Source organism: Schistocerca piceifrons, chromosome 1 (assembly GCF_021461385.2).
Source record: "Schistocerca piceifrons isolate TAMUIC-IGC-003096 chromosome 1, iqSchPice1.1, whole genome shotgun sequence".
Taxonomy (NCBI): domain Eukaryota; kingdom Metazoa; phylum Arthropoda; class Insecta; order Orthoptera; family Acrididae; genus Schistocerca; species Schistocerca piceifrons.
In genome coordinates, this window is record NC_060138.1 from 531,911,908 (window position 1) to 531,926,999 (window position 15,092).

General features: G+C 41.4%; 1 protein-coding gene across 1 annotated transcript in view; it reads left to right on the top strand.

Annotated features, from left to right (window-relative positions):
• Positions 1 to 15,092, top strand: part of LOC124799714 (adenylate kinase-like) — a 46,198-nt gene that overhangs the window by 13,445 nt on the left and 17,661 nt on the right. Inside the window, exon 5 of the mRNA XM_047262941.1 lies at positions 4,550 to 4,664. Within this exon, the coding sequence (XP_047118897.1) occupies positions 4,550 to 4,664 (115 nt within the window). The remainder of the gene's footprint in view (positions 1 to 4,549; positions 4,665 to 15,092) is intronic.

Genomic DNA, 15,092 nt, shown 5'->3' on the forward strand with positions numbered 1-15,092 from the left:
TAAAGAGGACGTAGGGTCGAGATCTATATTCCTCTTAAGTTATTCACAGATCCGAAAACAGGCAATGCACCAGTTACCTTGATTTCATACATCTCCAAACTGAAGTGTACTAAGAATCTCCTACTTCTTTCCACACAACAAAATGATGAGGTGGGTGAGTCGACAGAGGAAAAAAAAAGACAAACTCAGTCTCTACTACAATGAAACCAAAGGGGGCAGAGACAGCATTGATCGAATTACATGACATCATTCAGTGAAATGAGGGACTAGAAGGTGGCCATTATCTCTCTTTTCACCTTGATAGATATTGCCTGTCTCAATGCTGGAACAATTTTTGTGATAAACAGCCCAAACTGGAATAAGAAGCAGGATAATGTAAGAAAGCTGTATCTGCTAGAATTAGGTCAATAGCTTTTTAGGCCAGCTGTGGAAGAGGGAACAAAGATCATCATGGGTTTACAAAAGCCTGTCACCTCTGCAATGGAAAGTGTTCTATGGAAAATGCTGTTCAGCATTACTGCAACTGTTCAGTTGGTTGAACTTTATTCAGGAGGAAGATGTCATATCTGTTTGAAGAGTAAACACTCCAAAAAGGAAAAAGACAAGATGACAAAAGTGTCTATAATTTGTTGCAGGTGTTCAAAGTGTGTGTTCCACTCATTCTGCAAAAGCAGTCATATGCAAAGGTTGTGAAATTGAAAGTGGAAGTGAGTAGGAAGGAAAAACTAACGTGTAATTTCTGACTTTGATTTTCTGTTTTCTTATTTGAGGTTTGCTGTTGTATGTTCTTTTATGATTTCTTAATGTAAGTCTGATGTATATGAAAGTGTTAGTTTAATGATAAAAATTTCATATTCATTACTTTATTTATTGTATTTGTATGTTATAATGTCCCTGGTAACTATGGAAATTGCGTTGCAACCTAGTAAAGAAATTCCTAGTTCATTAAATAAACAAAACAAACAAAAATGTTAAAAAGTGTAAAGAATATGAGGGCAATTTTTGTCATTCCCCCTCCCCTTCCATGTGACAGATCCAAGCTTGGTGGTGCTAGGGTTAATGGGGAAATTAATGAAAAATTATATCAATGAGTACATAACGTGAAAGAGAATTCCTTAAAGTTTTGTTGTGGACTGATGACCTCAGTAGTTAAGTCCCATAGTGCTCAGAGCCAGCCATTTGTCGCCATGCATTCACCAACTTTTCATATGTAACTGTCCCAAACACCACAATGATTCCTTCCCGTAAATAATTGATGTCCCCGATCTTTTCGCTGCACACGTTTTTTATGTGGCCCCAAAAGAAAAATACCAGTGTGGTTAATCTGGGCTTCGTGGTGGCCAAGGTACTGGGCCAGCCGTGCCTATCCAACTTCCTGGAAATAAAGTGTCAGGAGCTGCACGCACATTGTTACTGTAATGAGGTGGGGTGCCATCTTGTTGGAAAACCACAAGCCCCTTTTCCGTCTAGATGTCGTCCATTTGGGGAAAGATTCACTCTCAGTATGTCACAGTAAATATCCCACTTTCTTTCTACAAAAATGAAAGGGCCAATCACTCAATCTTCCATCAAGCTGCATCAGACATTAACTTTGGGAGAGTTGTCACAGTTATGCTGAATAACTTAATGTGGATGCTCTGCCCCCCCCCCCCAAATTTTGCAGTTATTATGATTAACTGTTCCACTAACATGTGGGGGACTGATGACCTTCGCTGTTTAGTCCCCCTTAAACATCCCAACAACCACCACCACCACCACCACTAACATGAGATGTAGTCTCATCAGAAGACCTTTAAAATAAAAAAAATACCAATTCTGTGTAGAAAGTCAATAACAAACTCATACCTTTTGATTTTATCAGTAGGCTTTATTTTACATAACAGTTGCAATTTGTAGACGTGCAACTTAAGTCTTCTACACACATCATCATACACAGTACCTTTAGGCACTCCTAATTGTAGACTACATCTGGCCAATTACTTCTTTGGGCTCCGAACACACAAAACACAGATCTGTTCAACATAAACTTCAGAAGTTCTCGCCCTACCTGGTAATTCTGCTTTTAAAATGCTACCAGTTTCCTTGAAAGGCTTAAGCCAATGACGGATGGTTTTTGCTGTAGGTGGTCCATACCATACTGAGGTCTAAAATAATTATGTTGCACCGTTAAAACTGACTCACTTTTTCACAAGCCAAATAACACACTGCGCTTTCTGTTGTGGAGTACCTATTGTTGCTGAGTTGCTCTGAACTGCACTGCACACCTGGACTGAACTGAGAGAACAGAAGAAAAAAAAAAAAACAGTACTGGTGCCATCTCAAAATCAAGGAGACCTGCCAACAGCAGGGGAACGAAACTGTAATAGTTGATGACTCTAACACCACAAACTAGACAAGTGTTTGTCACTTTGTACAGGATGGGAGTGCCTATATTGTTGGCGACACCCCTAATAGATTTCGGCTTCCCAGTCAGTGTTCAATTTTTATTGTGGAGCTTTACACTGTTCTCCAGGCTGCCAATACATCTGTCACCATAAGCAGCTACAGCGTATTATATGCTCAGATTTGCTCAGCTATCTCCTCAACCCCCAAGCTCTTTATCCCGTCCACCCTCTGGTCCACTGGATTCAGGACTGTCTCCACTTGCTCCACTTGGTGGGGGGGGGGGGGGGGGGGGTCGTCGTCTCTGTGACATTCCTCTGGATCTCAGGGCACATTAGCATCCACAGAAACCTTTATTGAGATTGAGATGATGTGAGAAGTCTATGGTGATGAGTGGTTAAGCTATGCTTAGTGTTACAAATGGTTCATATGGTTTAAAAATAGTCGGACAGAAATTAAAGATAACCCTTGTTCAGGTCATCCTTTGATGCCTACTGTCAATGCTTGTGTTGGGAACATCAATGAAACTGTGTGTGCCAGTCGAAGACTCACTATCCAAGAGATTGTAGAAGAATGTAACATTTCAGTTGGCCCATGTCGTTAAATCCTGACACAATATCTTGATATGCATATCCATGATACCAAGTTCTTCCCATGGCTCATGAGTCAAGACCAGAAAGACCTTCACCTTGCAAATTGTGAAGAGCTTTTGTATCGCGTAAATGAGGACAAGATGTTCCTTAAGATGAGACATGGGCTGTGACATTGAGACGCAGGTTGTCTTCACAGTGGGTTGGAAAAGGTTCTTAAAGACCATAAAAAGCTCATCAGGTCAGCTCAAATGTTAAAGCCATTGAAGAATTAATTAATCATGAATTTGTGCCACAGGGACAAACTGTTGATTAATGGTACTATCAGGATGTGTAGTGACACCTGCAGGAAAATGAGAGGGAAATGGCCTGAAATGTGGCGAGACAATTCATGGCTTTTGCATCCCAATAATGCACCTGCACATTCATCCCTGTTGGTGCGTGAGTGTTGCACAAAAAATGAAATTCCTGTGCTGCTTCGTCCTTCATACTATCCAGACCTGGCCTCAGAATACTTTTTATTTCCAAAATTGAAAATCCTGTTGAATGGACAAAGATTTGCAACAATAGACGAGATAAAATTCGGAAACAGCATTGGGAGCCGCGCGTCAATTGTGGGGGGGATAGTATTTTGAAGGAGACAGTGCACAATGAGCAAAAGGTAAGCATAGAAAAACATTGTGGACAAAGCTCTGGAATTTTCTGAACAGACCTAATGTAGCTTGAATAAAATAGCTATGTGATGTACAGATTGCATTGATGGAGGTCAGTGTTGCCGCATGCAGCTAGCCACACGTGACCAGGCTCAGAAGCTACCTACAAAATTGGCTACATATGAAGCACATGGAGTTCACCAAATAACTGAAAATAGCTGGTGACTAGCTCCCACCACTCAGCTTGCTGAAACATCAGTCACAAGTTATTTTAATCAATCACCGTATAGAAATGGTTGATGGTTTGCAGTGGCAGACTGTCATGTACATGTGCTGCTATTGATGATGTACACAACATTTCTCAGTTCCAAAATTAGTCATTATGAGTCTGTCTGGCACACAGTTTAAATCTGCCAGGAAGTTTATCAGTGCACACTGCTGCAGAGTGAAAATTTCATTCTTTTCTAACCCATTATGGTTAGCTTTATAAAAGTAGTCACTCCTTGTTAACTGATTCTTCTGTCGCTTCTTGGTAGAACAACTCCATCTCCACTCAGAAGGTGAACAAAATTACTTTATTCCTTCTAGTTTTTGCATGTTTTAACAACTTTCACCACGCCCTTTATATGCACTTCACAATATTCCAGAATTTAAGAAATTAAAACCCGAAAATCATTTCTGGCATTGTGGGATGTGTGTTCTGTTTACAAACAAATGTTAAATAATCACACTAGCTTGGTTTTATGCAAGGAATTGAATTTTGTATGTTACATCCGTATGCAGATACAGTCGATAGCTTCACACCATTAAGAGAATAATGCTATAGTGCTAATTTAGATTACAGGATAGCTAAATTCTTCCTAGCAGAATAAGATATTATGCCAGATCTGTGGACATTTAGTGAAAAAATTGTTTTGTAATCAGTTAACAGGTGAACCACTGATACGTCGCTCAGATGATAATGTTGAAGCGCTGAAAAAACGTCTGGAAGCGTACCATAAGCAGACGAAGCCACTGGTAGACTATTACAGCTTGAGAGGTTGGTATAAGAACATTTGTTTGCTTTTGTGGAGTTTCACTGTGTTAATGTGTAATGGTTAAAAATCTAGAGGTAATCTGGTGGGATGTGTAGTATGGTGCAGTATGTAAGGAATCTTATCAGTTTTCATCTACATCTAAGTGATTACTGAGCCATTCACATTTAAGTGCCTGACAGAAGGTTCAAACTACATTAAAGCTGTTTCTCTAGCATTACACTCTCAAATAGCAAGCGAGCTCTGATGTCTGTTTTATTACGATGATCATTTCTCCCTAAGTAGGTGGGTGCGAACAATATATTTTTGCATTGGAGGAGAAAGATCATCTGGCAACAGAAAACGTCTGTTTCAATGATTGCCACCCCAATTCACATATCATATCCATGCCACTCTTTCTTCTATTTCATGATAACACAAAACAAGCTTCCCTTCTTTGAACTTTTTCTGTATCATCTGTCAATCCTATCTGGTGCTGAACCCACACCATGTAGCAGTAATCCAGGAGGAGGACAAGCACAGTGTAAGCTGTCTGTTTAATAGATCTGTTTTTTGTAAGTGTTCTGCCAATAAATTGCAGTCTTCGGTTTCGCTTTCCCAACGACGTTACCTGTTTGAGCATTCTGCCATAAATTATTTGTTATTGTAATTCCTAAGTATTTAGTGGAATTTATAGCCTTCAGATTTGTATCGTTTATTGCAGAATTGAAATTTTGTGGATTCCTTTTAGTACTCATGTGGATGACTTAAAACACTTTTCATTGTTGACTCAGTTGCGACTTTTCATACCATGTCATTTCGCAACTGATTTTGATCTTATGACTTTGTAAGACAGTAAATGACTGCATCATCTGCAAAATAAATAAATAAATAAATCTGAGGCCTGCTCAGGTTCTCTTTTAAATCGTTTATGTAGGTCAGGAACAGCAGAGGGCTTATAACACTTTCTTGGAGAATGCCAACTATACTTCTGTTTAAATCGATTACTTTCCATCAGTTACTACAAACTATGTCCTTGCTGACAGGGAAATTACAAATCCAGTCACACTACTGAAATGATACCATTGAAACAGACATTTCCTGTTGCCACATGATCTTTCTCCTCCAATGCAAATGATACCATTTGGTTAGAAGCCATTTGTGAGGAACGGTGTCAAAAGCCTTCTGGAAACCTTAAAAATATAGAATCATTTGACACCCCTTTTTGTGATAGCTCTCATTACTTCATGAGAATAAAGGGCTGGTTGTATTTCACAAGAACAATATTTCCCAGATCCATATTAGCTGTTTGTCATTAAATCTTTTTCTTCAGGGTAATTCCTGTTCAAGCTCTGTATATGTTCCAAAATCCTCTGCAAATGATATGGGTCTGCAATTGAGCAGGTTACTTCTGTTTCACTTCGTGAGTATTGGTGTGATCTGTGCAACTTCGACTCATTACGTACACAGCTTTTGCCAAGTATGAAGCTATTATATTGGCATACTATGAAAGGAAGCTAACTGGTATACAATCCGGGCTGTAAGCCTTATGTTTATTAAATGATTTGAGCTGCTTAATTACCCCAAGTAGATCTACTTCTAAGTTACTCCTGTTGGCAGTTGCTCTTTATTAGAATTCTGAAATATTTACTTTGTCCTCTTTTGTGAAGGAGTTTTGAGAAACTGTTTATTAACTCTGCTTTACTGGCAGTGTCATCAGTAATATTGACATTATCGCACAGTTATGGTATTGATTACATCTTGCCGCTGGTGTACTTTCCGTACAACCAGAATCTCTTCATTTGGTCCCATAAACCCTCTCAATTAATCAATCCATTGTCGGAAACCAGTGTTTCCGATAATCCTTCCAGGGCAAATAACCCTACGAAGACCCGTATGGTGCTTGCTGAGGTGGTAGATTGCAGAATCTCTTAAGGTTTTCTATCATATTGACAGTTTCGTGTTGGGAACTATTAAAAGCATCTCACATTGAAGATCACACTAAATTTTGTGCTTCTGAAAATTTCACCAATCTCGTGGGTTTCAGATACTTTTGACTTTGGCAAGCTTTTTTCATTGCATTTGCAACAATGTTCTGACCTGTTTTGTGTACCATGGGCAATCAGTACTGCCTCTTTTAATTTATTTGGTGTATATCTCTCGGTTGCCATTGATATTATTTCTTTGAATTTAAACCACATCTAGTCTATGCGTATAGTCAGACTGGAAAGAGTGGCGACTGTTCCTTCGGAAGGCAACAAACAGAATTTTTATCTGCTTTTTTAAACAAATGTTCAGCATATCTGGCACAAACAAATAATAATATAAAACATAATAACTTTAATTAAATGAGATATTAACTGACAGTACAGTTCTAAAAGTTTGGTACCTCAAAAAGTTTTTTTTTTACATGCCTAATCTTGATACGAGCATAAATAGTGGTGTGGCAGACAGCTGGTATGTTTTCTGATTCTCTGAGTCTTTGGCAGGATTGCAGATGTAACATCTGTGATAGCTGCATGAACACGATAGTGCAGATGTAGATGATGAACTAGTATCTGAATACGTGGTTTGTGATAAACCGCCACTGGAAAAAACAATCCAGTGGAGAGACCACCTACGGATCGGACTACCTCTCCCAACTCAGCGATCTGAGAGTTTGCAATCCCTCACAATGTTCGTAAAATGGCATTGTAAACCACCTTATTGAAAGATCACATCACATCACAAAGAATTTGTGGCACAGCATACGCCTCCGGCAAGTCTATTTACAGTCTTGCATTAACTGCATTCTCTTAAGTATGGGCTATGACACTGCCCTTCAACAATCTACACCACACATTTGCTTTTGGAGTATCATATTCACACTCTATCACCATGTGGGGAGAGGGGGTTCACTTCACTGTATGCAGCAGTTGTGCATGTTTACCATGCTGGAAGTGCGGGATATAGGCTCATCCCAAAAACAAGTGAAATTGAGGAATGCTTTGTTTTCATTCATTTTTGACAGAATTGACTCTATAAATACCTTCCGTTGTGACCTGTCCTCAGTCTTGATTTTGTGATGAAACACAGGTTGTTTGCCTGTAGATGCATCCTTTTATGGATTACATTGTGTACACTGTGTAAAAAGGTATCTGTAGCTGCCTATTTACTAGGGCTCCACTGGAAGACCATATGAATTATACAGTAGCCTCTGGAACTGCGCACTTGGCATGTTGGCCTGACATTAAAGCAAATATGCATTTCTTGATTGTTACCCAAGTGGGAACATTATTAACAAGCCATACTTGTGCTGAAAATTACATTGCACCAGTTTAACAGGCATTAGCTCTGTGAGAGAGAGCACACAGAACACCTTCTGCTGTAGAGTACACATGCCTACTGACGTGCATTTGTGTGAACAAAGCAGTTATACACATGTCCAAGCGGTACCAACTGCTGCAGGCAAACACGCAGCTATTTTGAGTTATCATACTTGTAGAAGCAAACCACCAATTAGTAACTTGATTACATGTCAAGTTATTGCATTTTATGTTGTAATATGTTTTACCCTGTCACCCTGTATTTTTCGTATGTTTTTGGTGGATTTGGATGTTAACGGTATTAAGTCCTGCTATAACAGCCTTATGGTCACTAATGCTATATGCGCAAGTAACCAGATACCGGCACACAAGTCACAAAGAAGGATAGAAATGATGACAGAACAAGGTGGGAAGACCACTTGCAGACGTGACTCGAACCCCTGTCAGTCTAGCAACAAGGCTGACCAAACTGCGGACACAACACAAATGCAAGCCAATAGCAACCTATGCAACAACAAAGTGCAACAAACTTTAGACACAGTGCTATCAACAGGGCATGTATGACCACAGTCCAAATCGAGACCAAAGGAAAAAAACCAGTAGTCAGTAGGATGGTGTAGATAGTAACAAACACTGTCAAAGTTCATGACTGACTGAGCAACCGAGGTGTGACATTATCCCAAGGGACACTATAGATCGGTTTAATCACTGGTGAGATGGTGGCACATTCACTAGGCAAGTGCAGCACTGTGGTGACACTGTCCCATATCGTCCATCAAGATCCATTTTCTCTGGCGGGCATTCAAATTCCACACACCTCGATACCATATCCACACCCCGTGAAACTGGTGCATATGGGTGTAAATGCCCCAGATGGTGCCATGGAAGGTGAAACATAGGTACTGGCAAAGGCCCAGTGTAGTCAGCTGTAGGCTGTGGGGAGGAAGTGCCGTCAGCAGTGTCAATTGGAACATCACTGGAGATGGGCATGCCAAGGGGAACCATTGATCCACAGGGATCCAGGGCAGTATTATAATGGGACACCCACGGGAGCAGCCAGGGGTTCTGGCCATTGTCACATTGGCACCAGGAGGCGTTGGAAGAGGGGGTTGGGGTGGGGATGCTTGTCAGAGGCTGAAGCTGATTGTGGTGATGGCGCTTGAGCCCCTTCTGCATTTGCGGTTAAGTAACCCGTGCCACGAGCATAACGCCAGGAGGGATGAGAGTGAGATGAGATGATGGTTTCAGCTGGTGAAGCAATGTCTGAGGCTGCTGACCATGGAGGAGCTCCACAGGGCTGTGATTGTTAAATCGGTGTAGTGCCCAAAAACATAAAGTAAGGTTCACTGTAGTGTCAGAGGATTAGCTAGTGTTCTTCATCTGCTGCTTAAAAGTCCGGACAAGACATTCAGCTTCACCATTGGAGGAAAGATAGTCGGAGGGCTACAGATGTGTTAGAGGCCATTAACAGCATAGAATTCCTTGAAGACAGAGGCCATGAATTGTGCATCATTGTCACAGCCAATGTGCGAGGCAACCCTTTGATGGGCAAACTTGGGCTAAGGTGGTAAGGGTGTCCTCGGCCGTGGTGGATGCCGTGCTTATGACATACGGGTACTTTCAATAATCATCCACAATGAGCAACCACATAGATCCCAAGAATGAGCTTGCAAAATTGAAATGGATGCAGTCGCAAGGGAGGCGAGGAGTAGGCCGGGAGCAAAGGACTGAGGGGGCACCTCATGGTGCCATCTGCATGTTGCACAACTAAGGCCCATTTTTTCAGTGTCACCGTTGATAACGACCATTACACATTGCGACTTGCTGGGTCTTCATATGGAATATTCCCAACTACTCCAGTGGAGCAAACTCAATATCTGATGATGTAATTCTGCCGGAACAACTACTCGATGTGCATCTGTCTCAGTAGCCAAAAGAATGACATTATCCACAGCAGAGTCAGTGAGAAAGGTGTTTCCAATGTAATAAAAAAATTAAACCAAAAGCTGGAGTGTCACTGCCACATTTCAGCTATATGAATTTCAAATAATCAGACAAAGCTCAACCACTTTAGGCACTGACTCCCGCGACCCACTAACATTTAAAATTCAAAACTCAGCACTCAGTGATCTCTTTCAGAGAGAATTAGCATGTTCCCTTTTAAATGATTCTTGGTTTAGTGCCAAAGGAAAAAGCTATCACATTCTCAATAAACTTCTGATTGTTTCTCAATAAATAACTATTGCGTAAGATGACCATTCTGACCATTCTCTTTAATACAGACTACACATTCAGAGCGTCAAACGAGATTTCCAGAATTTACTATAATGTGACACTTATGCCGAAGTCGCACAAATCCTAACCCAAATATCACTAAGTACACCTATGCTTGCGTACACCTATACAACCACAATAATATAACGCAATGCTACTATTCCTTAGTGTGTGCTTTAATCCTCAACAACAAAATAACTAAATGACTTAGCATGAACATGCCTCTTCACATACACCATCCAAGGAAAATCTCACAAAAATATTGAAATACGGTTCACCTACCATTGTGTGGCTATTAAGCAACACAATGCACCATTAATCACAGTTAGGAGAAACTAATCTCGCCCTTCAGTAAATCGGAGCTTTTCATATACCTGGTGAGTCTACATGCTTACCAAAATCAGCGCAATAATCATTTTCTACCCAAGCCAAAAATCTTCTCAAAATACCTTTCTAAATGACTTAGAACTACTTTGAACACGCTCGAGATCCATCCTCATTGCAGACTAATTCACACATAAGTGTGAGCTGATCTCATCACTCTTGAGATAATCCCTCTAGAGGCTCATTACTCAAATGATACTTGGCTACTACTCCTGAAATTCTAAAAGGACAAGCCAAGAACCATTCTCTGCAAACAAATATATCACGCTAATTCTTTCTTTAACAGTAAGCACTTCTTCTTCGCAGTCGTAGGCAAACATTCATAGTGGCCAGCTGCATCATAGTTGTTAGATTTGCCACATGCCCCAATTCAGCAATCGGCTGTATGTTGCAAACTTGCTGACTTGACAGGACACAGCTTTTCTCGACCATCAAGTGTCACACATTTACGTTTTAACAAACAAATTTAAGAAAACTATTTAAGCAACTTAATCTCTTCATTCTTGTAACACATTAAAATCGATAAGAAGTTGAGGCACTTTTTTTTGGGCTGAAGATGGTTTGGTGCATTCAGAACTACCCCTATTCCTGAATACCAAGAGTGCTCCACCTACAGGTGGCTGCATTGGCTGTCATAATCAATGGACGATTGTGAGAAGAGGCGAGAGGTAGGGTGGGGATGTCAGCATTGTTTTCAATTTGACAAAAGCCTGGTTGCAAGTGGGGTCCAAGTATAAGGGACCACATTTTCATACAACTGATTGAGATTGAGAACATGTGCAACGTGGGCCACCTAGGGTAAGAATTTAGCATAATAGTTGAGTTTGCATAAAAACACTTATAACTCGGGTAAGTTCATCGAATGAGGTAAAGAAGTGGTGGTGTCAATGGTCCGATTAGTAGGCCTGATTCCCTCTTCAGAGAGCCAATGCCTCAAGTACTTCACTCCTGGCTGAAAAAAATCTGCACTGCTCCAAACGATAACACAGGATTGTGAACAGGATGCTGAGGTTTTCTAAATGCTGCTGGCAGAAGGCTCCTGTGACGGTAAGGTCATCCAAGTAATTGATGCAAGCCAGAATATACTGTATCAGTTGTTACATAAATCACTGGAATATTGCAGGGGCTGAGAAAATTCCAAAGGGGATTCACTTGTACTGACACAACCCAAATGGCATGTTAAGAGTGACAATGTTCTGAGACACCTCGTCTAAGGGTAGCTCAGTGAGGTTGATCTTGGAAAAATATTCTCCTCTATCCAGTTTAGTGAGATAGTCTTCTCGCCAAGGTATAGGATAGGTTTGTACCCGCGATTGAGCATTGATGGTCGCCTTGAAATCCACTAGAAGTTAAGATACCCATTCGGCTTCCGTATGGTGGCTAGGGGCATGTCCCATCTGCTAGACTTTATGCGTTTGACAGCCCCAGCTGCTTGCATACAATAGTTCCTGCTTCATGGCAGCCCGTAAGCCAACTGGAATCGGTCTGGTGCAGTAAAAGAGGCATGGTATCTGGCTGAAGGGTGATGTGCACCTGAAAGTGTAAAGAACACCCCCAAATCCTGTTGAGAGATGAAAACAGTGTGCAGAGGTCAGCCAGTTCCTGGAAAGGGACTGCAGAGGAAAGCACCTTGACATCATCTGAGATAGAAAATCCAAATGCCATGAAGGTGTTGAGGCCAGAAATGTTGGTATCCAATGGATAGTTGATGACAAAGAACGTTAAAAGCTAAGTAGCATATTTGTAAATTCCCGTGATAGAGAACTGCTCATGACGAGGAATTGCACAGTCTCTATAGGCCACAAAATTGCACGAGGGCAAGAACAAGTCGTGTGATCCAGTTGCAAATGAATCACCTGATTGATCAGACATGGTGGCTCCAATGTCCACATGAAAGTGGAAGTCCTGGTGAGATGTGCAAAGCATGAGAAACAATTTCTGCGTGAGTGGATTACTTTGGGGGGGCTACTGTCTGCAGCTCGTTTACCGTGCCCTTGCGTGGTCGCGGCGCCATGTGGGGGGGCAAATCGTGGGAGTGCGACATACTCAGCAGAGGTGCCCCTCCTTGCCGCAGTGTGTACAGGACTCCTAGTGATCTGAACAGTCTGCACGGGAGCGAGAGGAAAATACACTGGGCATGAAGCGAGCGGCTCCCTTAGCTGTCGTCAAGGGATGGCTGGAGGCTCAGGAATCAGACATCAAATAAAGACAAATCACAATGTTGCTGGAGAGTGGTGGTCGTCCTTTGTGTACGACGCTGGAGTGGTGCACACAGTGGTGTGTGAACTGCGACTAGTTGCAGCCTTGTCATGAGTCATTCTTTAGCAGCCTGTGCGATTTTGAATGAATGAGCAATGTGCAAGTTGTCCTCTAATGACAGATTATCCAGTTTAAATGCTGCCATGTGAATGTCTTGTCAGGTGCCAGTTGAACCACTGCATCAGGAATCAAGGAGTCAGCATAGGAAGCCTTAGCAGCCCTTATTGGCATAAGTAAAATCACATTTTTGGCCAAGTCCTTGCAAGTCAGTGACCCTTGAGTAGTATGACTGTACCAGCTGTTTATAATATTGATGAAATTCTAGCCTGTAGGCAACCATATGATACTGCAAGGAATAATAATTAGTCAGTGGAACGCATGTCTCCTGAAAGAAAAGAGCAAGGGGGTCAGACAGAGTTGCCAGTTTTGGAAGGAGAAAAAAGTTGTCGGGCAATAAACAAGACAGAAAGAGGGAGCGCTGCAATGAATAGCCTATGACTTGAAACACCATGAAATGTTGCTTCAGTTGATGCAAATGTGTGTCCCAGTCCTCCATAACATCATTGAAAGGAGGAAACAGAAGACAGAATGTTGTGTAAAGTCCAGAAGACTCTGGTCCGTATGGCACAGCGGCCTTCTGCACACAATTTGCCCCGCCAAGAGCTGAAGAGACTTAAAAGTTCATCTGTATCTGCTGCTGGTGCATCAGCTGCTGCTGTTGCTCGAGAGGGCAACCAATTTAGTTTCCAGGCTGTGCAACAACTTCTTTTCCTTGTCACCAATTGCTTTATCTGTGGGTAGCGGATACGGGCGCACGTCAGGAAAACGGGAGAGAAACAATTATGACAAAAGGTGGGAAGACCGCCAGCAGATGGGACTCAAACCCACGCTGAAATCGAGCAACAGGGCTGACCAAATGACAGACCCAGCACAACAAGAGCAAGTCAATAGCAGCCTATCCAGCAACAAAGTGCAAAGAGCTTTTGACACAATGTTATGTAGAAGACCAAAGAGGAAAAACAATATCCAAGCAAAGTCTTCAACTAATAATCGGTAGTATGGTGGGGATAGAAACAAATGTTATCAGGCGAAGCACATGACTGACTGAGTGGTCGATGTGCAGTGGTATTTATGCTGGCCGTCAGGGACACTATGGGTCAGTGTACTCACGTGGCAAGATGGTGGCGCACTCACTAGGTGAGCGCAGTGCTGAGGCGATGCTGCTCTCTATTGTCCAAGGAGGTCCATTTGCTCTAGTAGGCTTCCAACTTCCGTGCTTAGAGGTCAAATAAGTTTTTGCAACCATTTACACTTCAAATGAGCTTCTGATCTAATTGATAAAAAATGCTTTTCTGAGAAAGCATTCAGTATGATTTTGGACAAAGTTTTATGCCTACCACCGACTTAAAACATATATTTCCACCTACATATAAAGGGTAAAGTGAAGTCGCCACCAACTATAATTGTTTGAGTGGCGTACCTATTTGAAATGAGACTAGTTTTCTTTGAAATGTTCAGTGACTTTATGATCAGGGTTGTCAGAGTTGGGGGAGGTGTTGGTAATAGCAACCAATCGATAATTTATTCCAGTTGTCAAGTAGAACCTCTAACCATTATAACCCACAGTTTTACATAAATTGATTAAATCTCTGTACACTTGCACAGTTCTGAGTGAACAAGAACTATACAAGAGGATATTAATAACTATTGTCACTGGAATCATTACAGCACCTGTTCGGTCGTACGGTGTTTAAGTAAGGAATTTGACAATGCCCCTAGGAAGTGAATGGAGAAACTAGACTGGATGTAGTATTGACCTTACTTTTCTGTAATACAAGTATTGCAAATCACCGCACCATTTTGCTTGGTGTAAAAAGTATATGTTGGTTACAACATGGGGTGTGTTGTAACCTTGTTAAATCCAGTTGGGTCGCTTAACTGATAGAAACTTAAGCATGTAATCCATATGACCTACATAATAATCTGTATGCCTACCTCATATCTGCATGTGAAATTTTAGTTGTTCAACAAACTTGGGTTAAAATTTTGCCATGGATATTGTCACTAATATACAAATGTGTTTAAGCAAAGTTCCGTAATCCCAGTAAGGATTGCTTTGTCCCACGCAGATCTTTACGCATAACTGATGTTGCTTTTGTGTATAATTTTTCCGCATGAGACTGTAATGTGATCACAATCTTTGGCACATATCTTCAGGTATTGATGATCAAA